This window comes from Hyperoodon ampullatus (assembly GCF_949752795.1).
Source record: "Hyperoodon ampullatus genome assembly, chromosome: 5".
Classification (NCBI taxonomy): Eukaryota; Metazoa; Chordata; class Mammalia; order Artiodactyla; family Ziphiidae; genus Hyperoodon; species Hyperoodon ampullatus.
In genome coordinates, this window is record NC_136918.1 from 80,017,074 (window position 1) to 80,034,124 (window position 17,051).

General features: G+C 35.9%; 1 protein-coding gene across 3 annotated transcripts in view; it reads left to right on the forward strand.

Annotated features, from left to right (window-relative positions):
- The window catches only part of RABL3 (RAB, member of RAS oncogene family like 3), a gene marked incomplete at both ends in the record, with an annotated part of 37,436 nt that overhangs the window by 8,006 nt on the left and 12,379 nt on the right, over positions 1-17,051 (forward strand). For all 3 annotated transcript variants that reach the window (XM_079705476.1, XM_079705477.1, XM_079705478.1), the window contains 2 exons: positions 12,516-12,645; positions 16,603-16,717. In XM_079705476.1, coding sequence (XP_079561602.1) covers positions 12,516-12,645; positions 16,603-16,717 — 245 coding nt within the window. The remainder of the gene's footprint in view (positions 1-12,515; positions 12,646-16,602; positions 16,718-17,051) is intronic.

A 17,051-nucleotide genomic window follows, 5' to 3' on the forward strand; every position in this document is an offset into this window, starting at 1 on the left:
AATCAGTTTACTTCTCTGAGCCTTAGTATGTCACTTGCAAATTAGAGGTATATAATACCTGCTTTATCTAGCCTACAGGTTTGTAGGGAGGATCAGAGAAGCTTAAAAGGTGTGAGGTTAAAGTCTAGTGCTTTACAATTTGAAGTTGAAATTGAACTTAAATTCATTTTCCTGCCCCGCCCACCTGCCCCTCTTATCTACCCAGAGCACAGTCTGCTCATGTAATTTACCTTTTGTCTTATTTGGGTTTTTTTCCCCTTTTCTTATTGAATTGGCTAAATCCCCAGTACAGTGTTAAATAGAAGTGGTGCTAACAGGCATCCTTGTCTCATTCCCAATCTCAGGAAATTTTTAATGTAATACCATTAAATATAGCTTTTGCTATAGGACTTTTTGTAAATATGCTTTATCAGATTAAAGTTACCTTCTCTTTCTATTTCGATGAGAGTTTGAACCACGAACCGGTATTGGATTTTATCAGGTGCTTTTGCATGATAATCATAATTTCCCTGCTTTATTTTGTAACTATGGTAAATTATTTTGATTGATTTTTAAATGTTAAACCAACTTTGCATTCTTGGAGTAAATCCAACTTGGTCTTGATGTATTCTTTTCATATATCACTAGATTCAATTTACTAATACTTTTTTTTTGCATCTAAATTCATGAGGAATATTGGCCTATCATTTTCCTTTCTTATAATCTCCTTGTGGGGTTTTAGTATCAGGATTATGCTAGCCTCGTAAAATGAGGCTAACATAATGGGAAGTTTTACCTCTGTATCTATTCTCCGGAAGAGTTTATGTAAGATTGGTTTTATTTCTTCCTTAGGTATTTGGAAGAATTCACAGTTAAAAACCTCTGGACCTAAAGTTTTCTTTGTGGGAGTTTTTAAGTAACATTAAAGAAAATAGAAAATGACTATTTCTTCTATATCAATTTTGATAACTTATGTTTTTGAAATAATTTGTCTGTTTCATGTAAATTGTCAAAAATTTGTTTTTATATCCTCTATTGTCTTTCAATATCTGTAGGATCTGCAGTAATATTCCTTTTTTCATTTCTGATATGGGTAATTTTTGGCTTTTCTCTTATTTTCTTGGTCAGTCTTGCTAGAGGTCTATCTAGGACCAGTTTGGGGCTTTGTTGATTTTATCTATTATATGTCTGTTTTTTATTAATTTCTGGGTTTTTCTCTATTATGTCTATACTTTCTTTGGGTTTAATTAGCTGTTTTTTTTCTAACTTCTTGCACTGGGTAGTTGTTTCATTGGTTTTTTTCAGGCTTCCCTTTAGAAAGCTCTAAGGCTCTAAATTTCTGTCTAGGCACAGCTTTAGCTGCCTCTCTGAAATTTTGTTCATTATCATTCAGTTCAAAATACTGTCTAATTTCCATTATGATTTCTTCTTTGACTCATGGGTGGTTTAGAAATGTGCCACTTAATTTCCAAACTTTGAGAATATTTATTATCTTTTAATTATTGATTTCTAGCTTACTTTCATTGTGCATAGAACATGTGCTGTATGATTTCATTCTTTGAAATTTGATGAGATTTGCTTAATGCCAATTTTGGTAAATATTTCATGTGCACTTGAAAAGAATGCATATTTTGTAACTGTTGAGTGCATTGTTCTAAATATATCAATTAGGTCAAGTTTGTTAGTCTTTTTGTTCAAATCTTCTCTATCTCAACTGATTTTCTTTGTTGCTTGTTTCATCAGTTGCTAAGGAATGAGCATTATAATCTCCAACTATAAGTGTGGATTTGTCTACTTCTCATTTTAATTCTGCCCATTTTTGTTTATATATTTTGAGGTTGTTTTACTGGGTGTGTTCTAATTTAAGATTGTTTAAACTTCCAGAAGGGTTTAACATTTTATCATCATGATATATCCTCTGTATATCCAGTAATATATTGTACTTTGAAGTCTATTTTGTCTGGTAATAAAACAACTAAATCCACTTTTTTCCCAGTTTTATTGAGATACAATTGACATATAAATTTGTATTAGTTTAAGGTGTACAACAAAATAATTTGATATATGTATATACTGAGAAATGATTACCACAATAAGTTTAGGTAACATGCATAACCTCACATAGTTACAGTTTTTTTTCTTGTCATGAGAATTTTTAAGATTGTGTTCACTAATGAATGAATGGATAAAGAAAATGTGTTATATATACAGTGGAATATTATTCAGCCATAAAAAAGAAGGAAATTCTGCCATTTGAAACAATATGGATGGACCTTGAGGGCATTATGCTAAGTGAAATAAGTCAAAGAGAGAAAGACAATTACTGTATTAGCACACTTAGATGTGGAATCTGAAATAAGCAAACTCATGGGAACAGAGAAGAAATTGGTGGTTGCCAGAAGTGGGGGTGGAAGGGGGAGAGGGGTAATATGGGTGAAGATGGTCAAAGGTACAAACTTCCAGTTATAAGATAAATAAGTTCTGGGGATATAATGTACAACATGGTGACTATAGTTAATAGTATTATATTGTGTAAACCAGCTTATTTTTAGTTAATGTTTTGTGGTGTATCTTACTTCCATCTCTTAACTTTTGTTTCCTGTACTCTTGTATTTACAGTGTATTTCTTGTAAATAAGATATAGTTAAGTTTTGCTTTGATAAGCAGTCTGACGTCTTAGTTTTTTAATTTGATTCTTGGACCTTGCCCCCAGATATTCTTTTTTTTTTAACATCTTTATTGGTGTATAATTGCTTTACAGTGGTGTGTTAGTTTCTGCTTTATAACAAAGGCCCCCAGATATTCTGATTCAGAGTTATACATGATGCCCAGGAATCTACATTTTTTTTTTTTTTTTTTTGCGGTACGCGGGCCTCTCACTGCCGCGGCCTCTCCCACTGCGGAGCACAGGCTCCGGACGCGCAGGCCCAGCGGCCACGGCCCACGGGCCCAGCCGCTCCGCGGCACGCAGGACCCTCCCAGACCGGGGCACGAACCCGCATCCCCCGCACCGGCAGGCGGACTCCCAACCACTGCGCCACCAGGGAAGCCCTGGAATCTACATTTTAAGAAGCACCTGAGACAATTCTGGTGCAGGTGAACGTTTTGAGGAACACTGGGTAGGATGTGGAATCAGTTTTCCAAGTGGATATGGAAGTGGTTAATGACAGGACTTAGAGAGGCAAGACTATGAATCAGATGCTGACAGGGAGTTAAAAGGTATTAACAGTAAGGGAAGAGGGAGGGAAGGGAGTATAGCTAGATGGTCCAAAGCCTCATGCAAGGTATTTCCTATTTTTCAACTCCAGGGTAATTCGAATGTGGTCTTAGAGTGAACAGCATCCATCTGAGAGGGCAGCAGGAGAAGTTTTGTCTTCAGGGTAGAGGCTGGCATCAGTTAATACAATGAGGTTGAGGATAAGAATATAATGGAATTTTATATAATCATGGAGTAAGTTTCTAGGAGAGAAGTGGAAAGATTTGGAAGAAGGAAACAATTGGGATTGAATAATGGGTAGAGGAAGCAGAAAGCAGTTTGGGAATCAGAATATGAGAAACTAAGTAAGGACGCAAAGTATATGGTAACTGAGGATAACAGGTCTTGAGTGTAGCTGGTAGCAAAATTTCCAAAAGAAACTTTGTCTTAGCAGCCTACTGTATATGAAGGTGGAGACTCGGGGTGTATCTGTAAGGAGTGCTTCTACATATGTCCCAGATTGCAGATCAGTATGAGTTTAGTTAGTTCCCAAGACCCTGACCAAGTTTTAGAAGTAACAGTAGCGATTTCCTTTGAAACCCATGCTTTTGGAGAAAGTGAAATTGAAGTTCCCTTGAGTTATCTTATGAAAGACTGCTGACTTTTGAACTCCCTCCATAGTTCCAGGGAACAGTGGGGAGGACGTAAAACTGCCCAAAGGGAGACTGGAATAAAGGCTACAATAGTCGAAGACAAGTGTCATGTAATAATGTGACGGATTTTACTGGAATGAGTGTGTTACTGACTTCTTTAAAGCCAGACTGGCCTGAATTGCATTACCGTGGAAGAGTTGGGCATGTGGGGCTGAAAGTGATCTTGCTTTTATTACTCTTCATTGAATTGGGCTGGTTGATCTGTCTTCTTTGAGAAAAATGCATTTCTTGAGTGACAACATAAGTAAAAGGCATTTTTAAACGATAATCTTAAGGAAAGTTCTGATAGACATGTAAATTATTTTGACTGTTGTTGTAATAAAGTGAACAGTTCTTCCCTCTAGCAAGGATGATTAAATCTGATAAAGCCTTTACCTAAATAACTTGAAAGAACACTTTCTTCTGTAGCAGCTTTTATATTGCAATTACAGCTTCTGTGTTACTGAAACCTGACAGGGGATCTCCAGAATCAGTATAGATCCATAAATACACACTCTTCAGAACTCTTAAAAACAGTTGCTCCGTTTAGCTCATTTCACATCTGTTAAGAGCCAACTAAAAACAGAGATGGTAAAGGTGATAATGTAATTGTTTAATTTCAAGTACTGGGTGAAGCTAATAAGCTTAAAGTATGTACTCAGTAATTATTAACATTTTGGATTTAGTATGCAGTGCAGAGGTGTTCATAACTGAACTGAAGGGAAAAGGGAGAAAAGTTTTATTTTGTGGTATTCTTCATTCATTGCCGTGTTCTAATTTTGTTGCCCCAAGTCTAATGGGACCAATATAAATGCATGGCTATGCTTAATTATGAAAACAAAACTTACAGAATTTAATCTTTTCACAAATTATAAATAAGGAAATTGATTTGTCATTTCTAGCTCACTTTAATGGGATTTTTAACTCTAATTTACACATTGCACACAATATCTATTGAATTCCTCTTGGGCAGCATAACAATATACAAGCACTGGGGAGAAAAAAAATTTTTTTAAGGGCAGTCTTCTTACCACTAAAAATATGAGGTGGGAACTGGTAGGTGGGACAAGGTCTTTATATAAATGATCTTTAAAATAATGGTAACAGTAAATGATGGCTAACGTTTTTTAGTGCTTACTTTGGCTAGGCACCTATTTTACATACTAATCCACAAGCCTTAATGCCCACAACCCTTTGAGGTAAGTATTATTAGCTTTCCTATCTGACACATGAAGTAGTTGAGGCACAGAAGTATTAACTGACTTGTCCATGGTCACAGTGCTAATAAGTGATGGAGGTGGAATTCAAACCCAGACAGTCTGGTTCAAAAGCCTGTGCTTTTGATCACTACTCTGTACTGCCTTTTGTTCCGGAATGGTATTAAGAAAAGGGTATTCTAATGCTGTTAAATACAGTAACGACTAGACTCATATGGAGATTTAAATTTAATTTAAATGAACTAAAATTAAAAATTTAGTTGCTTGGTTGAACTAACCACATTTTGAGTGCCCAGTAGTCACATGTTGCTGGTGGTTACTATATGCGACATTTCCATCATCACAGAAAGTTCTGTGGGATAGCTCTGATATAGAATATAAGTGTTCAAGCGAGAAAGTGAGGTGCTTGTGAAGAATAGAAAATTATACTGAGTGTTAATGATTGAATGGGCAGCCTGGGCAATGGACAAATGTACTATTCCTTAAGAAGAGGGATATATATTACAGGTGAGAGAGAAGGAAATGATAAATTTAGCTCTGGACATGATGAAGGGAGGGATCTGTGAGCTATCCAATGTCTAGAAGGCATTTGACGTGTTGAAGCTCAAGAGAGAATTCTGAGTTGGAATTATCTGTATAGGGATAATCCTGAACCATGAGAGCTGATGAGGTTTTCAGAAAGGAAAATTTAGAAAGAGAAGAGCTGAGGGAGAACCTTGGGGTATATTTAGAGAGTTGATGATGAAAAGGGGGTCAGAGAAAGATTGATCAAAGAGATAGGAGGAATAGCCAAGATGATGAAATACTGCAAGAGCAAAAAAGAGATGAGAATTTCATGAAGGAGGGATTGATTTTTAGTATGAAATAATATAGAGATATAAGGGCTAAGAGAAAAAAATTGGATTTGGTGACGATGAAGGTAGTGCTGACCTTTGAGAATACAATGGAATGTTAGTGGCAGAAACCAAATGATGTGAGTAGGCAGAGAGGAAATAGAAACAGAGGTTTAAATCAGTCGTTTAGAGGTTAAATAAAGGAGCAGATGGGTACAGAATAGAAGGGGAAAGTGAAGGGTTTTTTAATTTATTTTTATATTTTTTTATAAATTATTTTATTTTATTTATTTTTGGCTGTGTTGGATTGCCGTGCGAGGGTTTTATCTAGTTGTGGCAAGTGGGGGCTACTCTTCATTGCAGTGTGTGTGCTTCTCATTGTGGTGGCTTCTGTTGTTGTGGAGCACAGGCTCTAGGTGCACAGGCTTCAGTAGTTGTGGCATGCAGGCTCAGTAGTTGTGGCTCGTGGGCTGTAGAGTGCAGGCTCAGTAGTTGTGGCACATGGACTTAGTTGCTCTGTGGCATGTGGGCTCTTCCCAGACCAGGGATCAAACCCATGGTCCCTGCACTGGCAGGCGGATTCTTAACCACTGCACCACCAGGGAAGTCCAAGGGGTTTTTTTTTAAATAGAGGAAATGAACTTGGCTGAAGGCAAAACAAGATTACTGGTAAGGAAGAGGCAATTAGCAGACACCTTTATGATATTATTCATTCATTTGTTCATTCATTATATATATTGCATACCTCCTGGGTATCAGACACTGCAAAGAATTAGAAGTGCAGCAATGAATGAGACAAATTCAATTCCTACTCCCCTGGTACACTCTCATTGTTGACTTTTTTCTATCCTTCTGTCTTTTCTCCCAACTCTCTCCTAAGACTTCCTACCTTCCTGACTCTCTTTAATAATAGTTCTATAGGCACACATACTAAACCAAACTTACTAGAGAATATCTACAGCATCCACTGCTCTTTCCTGATGTGTATCATTTTCTTTACTAAATGTGTTTCTCCTTTTTAGAAATTACAATGAATAAACTCTTCAAATGAGACAAAACCTTTTATACTTAGTCTTGATTTGATTTCCAATAAAAAGTTAAGAGGTGAGTAAATGAGAAGTACCAAAGTTACAGTATAGTTCCTTTTCCCATTTGATGATCAGCACATACTTTTGCTACCTGTTGAGAAAAATCCTTCTTTATATAGCTGTAACGTCTGTAATGACTTTAAATATTCGTTCCTTGATGACCTGATTTAAATATAAAACACATTTCTTATAGTTTTGCCTTACCCCCCATCATGTTGGGCTCTTAGTATAGCACCGACGTACCACTTATTGTGTCAAGAGCAATACTTGTTAAAATGTCAAGCTTTCCCTTGGAGATCACTCACCCATATAAAAAGTATTATGTCATAGCTACGAGCTACAAGCCACGGTTAAAGTTCTTAGGACTCATTACATTTGAATTAAGTAAAGCTTAGTTTAATTCACCAGTTTGGAAAGAAAGAAGGGTACCTTCTCTTCTAATTCTGGAAGGAAACATGAAAAGATTTAATTAAGGAAGGTATTTTGTGGTGAAGAGTACAGATGAGTGGGTGAATCTGGCTTGGGAGTGTGTGTAGCCAAAAGGGAGCTGGCTACTAGACTTGGTACATTGCAAGACTAAGAAGGCATGCTACCTGGAAGTTGTATTACATAGTGGCTATTCTGGAAGGAGTTGCAGTCTGTTTACAGTTTGTAAACATTAGACATTTGAAGTAACTTTAGAGAAAAAAATGATGTACTTAAATGGTTGCCCAGCTTAATTATGTATGAGAATCACCTAGAGAGCTTTCTTTAAGATACAGCTTCTTGAGCCCCACCCCAGAAGCTTCAAGAGTTGTCCAAGAATCTGTATTTTTTTAAATAAGCCTTCCTATTGGTTCTGATTTAGTTTGTTCTTAGAACTGTACTTGAGAAGCACTGGAATTCAGTAAAATAATAAACTGAGTATAATAAAACCTTAGAGGATGATATATCCTGAATTTATTCCTTGATTTAACTAAACATACCAAAGCATCTAATATGTGCCAGGTATTATGCTATGTTGTAGGCCTACCAAGATGAATAATATGGTCCATGCTCTTAAGCTCAGAGTCTAATAGAAGAGATATCGGCAGATAAATAAGACAGTGTGGTTAGTGAAATGGTAGAACTGTGCAGGATGTTATGGGAGCAAATAAGAAGAGTACCTAACTGGCCCTGATTGGTTTTGGAGCCAGGGAGGGTGGCAGGATCAACAAAGCTTCACTAAAGTGGTTGAGCTTTTTGATACCAGGTAACTGACTCCTTATAATACCTTGTATTGTCCGTTTCAGTGGTTTTGCTTAGAAATCTTGATAATATAAATTTTAAATTTCCTTGCTTTCATAAACAGAATTCATGTAGTTTAACCTTTTTATTGATGATTTAACATTTTCACATATTATCAGTTATTTATGCCATATAACAAAATAGTGATACCTTTTATCACAGTATACAAGATTACTTTCTGTTATCCACAATGGTCCCCAACTGCTGTGATTTTGCTGTTGTCATTTTTGTGTCCTGTCCTCTTTGTTGCCAGTCTGCTAATTGTCTTCTCTTAATGTCAGTGTGGCTATCTGTAGAATATCTTATTTACTTAAAGTTTTCCTTGGAAAAGGATTTGGACCAAAAAAATGTGAATAAGTAAAAAGTATGAAGCATTCTGTTAAACATATATTGATATATGCATTTTATGACATCTATTTTAACTATTCAGCTATCTTGCTTTCTGTTATTTCAGAGCCATTTGATATACAGAATATAACTTCTTCGTTTTATAAGCAAAGAAACTGAGACTCAAAGATATCAGGGATAATTAGTAGCAATCAATGAATATAGTCTAGGCTTCCTGATACCAAAAGAGTTCCATTGTATAAAATCAGTAATTCTTAATTAGAGGTTACAGCAAAATCATTTGGAGAATTGTTCAAATTATGCATGCCAAGGACTGGACCCCAAAGTTACTGATTCAGTAAGTCTGACATGTATATTTCTTTTTTTTTAAGGACTTTTTTTTCAGCTTTATTGAGATATAATTGACAAATAAAGTTGTAAGATATTTAAAGTGTATATTGTGATGATTTACTATATTCTTACACATTGTGAAAGGATTCCTCCCATCCAGTTAATTAGCACATCCATCACCTCACATGTTTATTTATTATTTATTTGGTGAGAACATTTAAGTTCTACTCTCTTAGCATGTTTCAGTTATACAATAGAGTGTTATCAACTACAGTCACCATATTATACATTAGGTCCTCAGACCTTATTCATTTTAGAGCTGAAAATTTGTACCTTTATACCAATTTCTCCCTATTTCCCCCACCCCTGCAACCCCTGGCAACCACTTTTCTATTTTCTGTTTCTATGAGTTTAACTTTTTATTTAGATTCTACATATAGGTGATAGCATGCAGTTGTTTTTTTTTTTCCCCCCTCTGAGTGGCTTGTTTCACTTAGCATAATTCCCTCAAGATCCAATCATGTTGTCGCAAATGGCAGGATTTCCTCTCCCCCCCGCCCCCCCCCCCCGGTGGCTGAATAATGGGATAATATTCTATTCTCATGGCTGTATATCACATCTTCTCTATTCCTTCATCCTTTGACAGACACTTAAATTGTCTTCATACCTTGGCTGTTGTGCACAGAACATGGGAGTGCAGATATCTCTTCAGTATCCTGTTTTCATTTCCTTTGGATATATACCCAGAAGTGGGCTTGCTGGATCATATGGTAGTTCTATTTTTAACTTTTTGAGGAACCTTCATTCTGTTTCCATGGTGGCTGAACCAATTTACATTCCCACCAGTAGTGTACAAGGGTTCCCTTTTCTCCACATGCTTACCAACACTTGTTATCTCTTGTCTTTTTGATAACAGCCATATTAAGAGGTGTGAGGTGCTATCTCACACTTTTGATATGCATTCCCTTCTGATTAGTGATATTGAGCACCGTTTCAGGTGTTTGTTGACCATTTGTCTTCTTTGAAAAAATGTCTATTCAGTTCCTCTGCCCAATTTTTAAATTGGGTTTTTTTGCCATTGAATTGTATTATTTCTTTATATATTTTGGATATTAACCCTTTATCAGATGTATGATTTGCAAATATTTTATCCCATTCCATAGGATGCCTTTTCCCTTTGTTGCTGGTTTCCTTTGCTGTGTAGAAGCTGTTTTATTTGATGTAGTCCCACTTGTTTATTTTTTGCTTTTGTTGGCATGTATATTTCTAGAAAAAAGCCACCATATTATAATCTGGCTCTTGTCTATATTCTAATAGATAAGGTTGCCATATATCAGATTTCGTTTCTGAAATGTAAGCAGTAAATTCTTATAGAGTCTAGACAATGAGAAAGAGAGAGATTTTGGAGTTTACTCTGAGTAAGAAAGTCATTGGAGAGTTTTGAATTGAAGGGGGATATGATCTAACTTTCATTTTAAAATGATCACTCTAGCTACTATATGGAGAACAAATGGAGGGTGGTGGGGAAGTGAGTCGGTGAGGCTCTAGTGGGGAAATCAGTTAGGGGATGATTACATTAATTCAGGCAAAGAGATAGATAGAGGCTTTGAGGGTGGTAATAGTTGAGATGGTGAGAAGTGAACGGGTCTTGGATATTTTTTTAAGGCAAATGCAACAGAATTTGCTGACAAATCAGATATGCAGTATGAGAGGAGTTAAGTTTTAAGTTAAGAGTTAAGTTAACACTTAAGTTTTTGCCCCTTCCACTAACTAGAAGGCTAGAATTGCCTTTTACTGAATCAGAAAACTGGGAGAAGAATGGGTTTGGGAGGAAGATTGGGATATTATTTTTAAATATGTTAAATTTGAGGTGCCTGTTAGACATCCAAATTGTAGTTAGGTGATATGGTAGTCTGAGGTTCAAGGGACTGCTCCAGGATGTATATAAATTTGGAATTCATCAACGTATTTATGACATTTTAAATCATAAGAGTAGATGAAATTGTCAAAAGAGCAAGTATTGCGAAATATCCAAGAACTAAACCTTGGAACAGTAACAATTAAGAGGGTAGAGAGATGAGGACAACCCAAATGGAGACTGAAAAGGCTTAGCCAGTGTGAGGTGGGAAGAAAAGCAGAACAGTATGATATCCCGTAAGTTAAGTGAAGAAAGTATTGAAAGAGGAGTGATTAGTTTTATCAGATGGTAGAGTAAGATGGAAACTGTTTATTGATTGTTGGATTTAGCAGTGTGGAAGCCATTAATGACCTTGATAAGGAATATTTCAGTGGGGTGACTGGGACAAAAGGTGTGACAGGAATGAGTTCAAAAGAGAATATAAGGAAAAGAATTAGAGACAGTTGAGAAGAGCCAACTCTTTGGAGGGCTTTTGCTGTGAAAAGGAATAGAGAAGTGGTATGGCAGCTAGGGGAAGACATGAAGTCAAGAGAAGGTTGGTTTTTGTTTTTCTTTTTTTTTTTTTTTTGTGGTACGCGGGCCTCTCACTGTTGTGGCCTCTCCCATTGCGGAGCACAGGCTCCGGACATGCAGGTTCAGCGGCCATGGCTCACGGGCCCAGCTGCTCCGTGGCATGTGGGATCCTCCCAAACCAGGGCACGAACCCGTGTCCCCTGCATCAGCAGGCGGACTCTCAACCACTGGGCCACCAGGGAAGCCCAAGAGAAGGTTATTTTAAGATGGGAAAACTTATGGCATGGTTGTTCACTGGTGGGAATTATCCAAGAGAGAGGGAAAATTTGATGATGAAAGGGAGAATTGATAGAGCTACCTCTTTGATAAGAAAGAAGGGATGGGATTTTATGCATAAGAAGGGGATTTGACCTTAGAGACACAGACAGTTTATCTATAATAGCTGCAAGGAAAGCAGATTATATGGGTACAGATGCAGGGAGTGGATAGATAAGGGAAGAGCAGGTTGTAGAGTTCTCTTCTGATTGCTTTTGTCTCTGGCAGCAATATTATTAGCTGTGCTTGAGGACAAGGAAGAGAGATTGGAAGTTTGAAAAAGAGGAGTAAGTGTGAAATAGTTACCTAGGGGAGGAAAAGAGGAAATAGACTATGGAACTGATTGAAGGAGAGCTCCAAAGGTAGACTTGAATTTAAAATGAATCCAGTTAGCTTGAATGTATATTTTTCTGAACATTACACTCGCTAGCTGGGTTGCAGACATGGAATACAGGAAAAGGTGGATATAATCAGGGCTGGAGTTTTGTCTAATGAATACTATGTGAGGGAGGGGTAAAGGAGAGATTAAAATGACGAATAGCAGAATTTATGCTTAGTTAGGAAGGAAGTGAAGGTTTGGAAGTGGAAGGGGGGTCTTTGGAAGGTGTTAGGATCCATGAACTATAGGGACCTTTGGGGTCAAAGATTATTATTAGAGTTGGAGTGTTAGAGAGAGGAAGCTGCAAAGATAGGAGGTGGTGATTAGAGAGTCAGAGGGTAAGCTGCTGATATGGAATGTTCAGTGCTTTAAACTGGAGTGAGGGTGTTTATGAGTTTTCTTAGTGGCTATAATAATTATTTTGATGGATTGATTTGTTAGGTTCATGACTACAAAGAAGGAACCCCAGAAGAGAAGACCTACTATATAGAATTTTGGGATGTTGGAGGCTCTGTGGGCAGTGCCAGCAGTGTGAAAAGCACAAGAGCAGTATTCTACAACTCTGTAAATGGTAAAACATTTTTTATTTTTACCATATATTAATGGTCTCAGATCATCTGATGAGGAATGCTGGACTCATCTTAATTTAAGAAAGATCTAAGATACTCCCAACTCTTAATTTAAATCTGCATATCACATTCCAGTTCATGTTTTTTAGATTCTAACTATGTATTTCAGAACATCAGATATTTGCTTTGTCTAAGTGTTTCTATTTATATTATTGTCATAAACTAAATATTGAGAGAGAGTTTGGGTACTTGACATAAAACATGGAACCTTCCAAAACACTGTCCCCTGGGAGTGCTGTTTCTTCAGTCAACTGAGTATATACCATTAGGAGTCCCGTGGTCTAAGCCAGATGTCCCAGAGATACTGAGATTTTTTTTTGTCTGCTCCTTAGAGTCCTGTGTAATTATAAAAGCTGCCTAAGGATGTTTTTAGGGGTGCAGAAATTTCATCCAGTTATAGATATACAAACACCTGGAGCAGACTTCCAGGTAGAGGTGTGTAATAGGACATAATTGCAGTTCATAGAGTGCCTACTCTGTGTCCAGGAACTAAACTACTGACACCTGTGATTTACCTATAGAATTTTTTTATGTTCTCTTTTCTTTCATTCATTTTTTACCTTTTTTTTTTTTACTGTGAAATATAATTTCAACTTCTCTTTGATTGATGTACCAAAAGATTTAGTATCTTACCCCTTCCTTTCTGGTAGATGCTTAGCTATTAATTGGCCTTCATTTATACTATGCTTAGATCTCATTCTATATTAAGTAAGCATTGTAATTATTCAGTACCATCTTCATTAATTATATTCCTCTTTCAATATCTTATTCCATATCATAAGGTGTTATAGATACTTCAAAAAAGTAGAGAAGGCTCTTGCCATTGAATGCATACTGTAGAATACAGGATGAGTCATGTTAGTTCAGATCTATGTCGCATTTAGCTCGGAATTCTATCTGAAAGTGTCACAATCTAATTGAAGAAACAAAATATTCATAAATGAAACAAAACACAGTTTAAGATGGTGACATTAATATATGACATCATAATGATACATGATAATGGCATATATTAATAGAATGTATATAAATGAAAACACAGTAAGATAAGACTGGTATAGTATTAGGTGACTTGCTAAAGAGCCGGAGAGAAAGAAATGAAGCCTGGTTTAGATCTAGGATCAAGTGATAAACTTGGATTATATCAGTCAAATGACTTGTCAAAGTTGATATCAATCCGATTTGGCAAAGAAAAATTTGGATAAATAACACTTTTCCTGTTTAGATCTTTTTGAGAAAGAGTTAGGATAAAAATTATAAATAAATAATAAAGTTAAAGACCATTCAAATCCTAGAAACTTTATGGAATTCTGAGTTGTAAGCTTAGTAAGTACTGAAGAAATCCATCTAAATCCATATTTATTTGGTTATCTTTTCTATACCTACTCTCCATTAGTGATTTGTGTCTTCCTTAAATATTATTGAAGTAATTTCATATATCCTATGTTAGTTTTACAAGTAAGACTGAGAGATATTCCTGTTTCTTAAAAAAAAAAAAAAAACTCCCTATTAAGAGCAATCTTAATAGGGACTCACAGACACAGAAAACAAAATTATGGTTACCAAAGGGGAAAGGGAGGGAGGGATAAATTAGGAGTTTGGGATTAGCAGATACAAACTACTATATAAAAGATAGATAAACAATAAGGTCCTACTGTATAGCACAGGGAACTATATTCAATATCTTGTAATAACCTATAATGGAAAAGAATCTGAAAAAATATATATCTGAATCACTTTGCTGTACACCTGAAACTAACACAATATTGTAAATCAACTATACTTCAATGAAAAAGAAAGAAAAATCAGTTTCTGTGTTCTTCGAGCCTACCTCTGGAACATTTCTCTTGGTAGAAGCATTCAAGGTTCTTTACTCCATCTACCATCCTTACTTTTCTAAGAAACAGAGCACAAGGATCACTCCATTCAAATACAGTCTATTCTTAGCAATAACTTCCTTCCCTCAATGCCCTACCTCTTCCCACTGTGATGAATGAGGCTGGTAATCCCCAAAGGAAACCTGTAAAGTGTCTCTACCTCTCTATTTTTAAAGATTTAGAACATATTCTGATCAGCTATCACCCTGACTTCTTTCCTTTGGGCCTCACTGTGTCCCGTCCCTTCTAGCTCACAATACAAAGCAGGAACTCTCAGCCCAAATGAAAGAAGGAAAATAAGGAAAAAGGTGCTCAATGCCCTTAAAAGCTCAAAAGCCTTAAATAGAGATCCTCAAAAAATAAACTCCTCCCTGTGCATCTAATAGCTCATTTAGGCCTTTGTAATCTTTTCACTCTCCCAACCAAACCAACCCATAGTTTTGTGGTATTTAGACCTAGGAAATAAGGAAAGGAGAAAATATCATCCACTCCCTTTGCCCTGAAGTGACTTTATTCTGCCTTCCTCCAGTCTTTTACTGTCAGAATACTTGATTTCAAATTCTGGCTACCCCACTTGCTATGTGACCTAGGGTAAGTTACTCAACCTCTCTGAGCCTCAGCTTCCACATGTGTAAAATGAAGATAATAATTCTTACCTCATAGGACTGTTCTGAAAATCAAATTAGATGCTACACGTAAAGCACAATACTTACCACATAAATACTGAATAAATGTTAGCTATATTCTTTAATGGTAGCTCTTTATTCCTTTTTTAAAATCTATCCTTGTTCATGTTTCCTTAATGCCTAATAGAGCCCCTCATTGAGGAAGGTAGAGTGAATGCAGTTGGACACGGGGGCAAGTGTCAGATCTCTATTTTTTCCAGATTCCAGGAGAGATACAGATTTATCTGAGCTAACTGGAACTAGTCAACTGTAATTTGCACAAGCACCTTAGTTGCACAATGTCTGTAAAAACTAGAGGAGCCAAATAATTCTAACTCTTATGCCCTTCTTTTTCAAATTTACATATCTTACATCTTGAAGATGGAAGAATCATCAGTTTCACATTCTCTCCTCACAGTAGAATCTGGGTAATATAGGCAAGGGTTGGGGGTTTAAAAACCTATTGTCTCTTGATCACAAGGTGGTACCCTAAATTTCACTAGGCATTAAAGCTTTTCCTTTTTTGTCAATATCATATTGTAATAACCTGCTTTACCTTTCTGTCTAGGATCTTAACTGATTCTGTTTAATTGTATTTCTAAAGCTTATTACATTTTGCTATTTTTCAATCACTTAAAAGTCCATCTGTTTTCTACTATTCATACTTCTTGACTATCTTTTCCTACCTCCTTCTAGTGGCATATTTCTTTTGCTTTGTTAACTAGATCTCTTACAGGTAGAGCAAGCTTAGATAGCTAGCCATTAATCCAAAGAACTAAATGATAAGACTTTTGAGTTGATTAGGTTCAGGTGATCTACAAGAAAACATCTTGTCAGCTAAAGAATAGGAATTGTATCAAATTAAATCAATACCATTTTAATAAATTTTTATTATTAAATATTTTAATGAGTGTAAGTAATATGTGTATGTATGATGTCTATGACAGATGCATAGTGTGGAAAAAAAATAACCTTTTTGAATGAATATAATTTCCTATATACTTGAAGTAGCTTTGATTCTTTCTATTGATGAAGTAGTTCTGTAATTAGGACCAGGCAGAATAGGCACTCATTAAGTGTTGAATGAAGAAAAAAAGAAAAGACATTCTAAAAGTTTAATGACATCTGTCAGCCCTTGTAGAATTTTTTAAAAGTTATATAACTGACAAAGAAAAGCTTTTAGATAATTATTTTAAAATAATTATTTGCAAGAACTTACAGAGGAAATTTTAAAATAATTGTGTCTGAGTTTGTTAGTCATAACAAAATGCATTCAGTAAGCAACCTAATGTTTTGCCAATTGTGAAATGAAGAGGAGTTGTTACAATATTGACATTATTTTCTTTGGTTATTTTAGGTATTATTTTAGTCCATGACTTAACAAATAAGAAGTCATCCCAAAACTTGTATCGTTGGTCATTGGAAGCTCTCAACAGGGATTTGGTGCCAACTGGAGTCTTGGTAACAAATGGGTAAGCCCAGATTACTCCACAGTTGGTTTGAAATGCTATAGCAATCCCAGGAATGTACCCTCCAAAACAACATTCTGTACAATGTTTGATTTGCAAATATTTTCTCCCACTCTGTAGATTGTCTTTTCATTCTCTTAACAGTATCTTTCACAAAGCAATAGTTTTTCATTTTGATGAAGTCTAATTTCTCTTTTATGTATTATGTTTTTAGAATCACGTATAACAACTCTTTGCCTAATCCCAGATCATGCAGGTTTTCTCCTGTGTTTCTTCTAGAAGTTTTACAGGTTTTGGTTTACTTTTAGATCTATGATCTGTTTTGAGTTAGTTATAA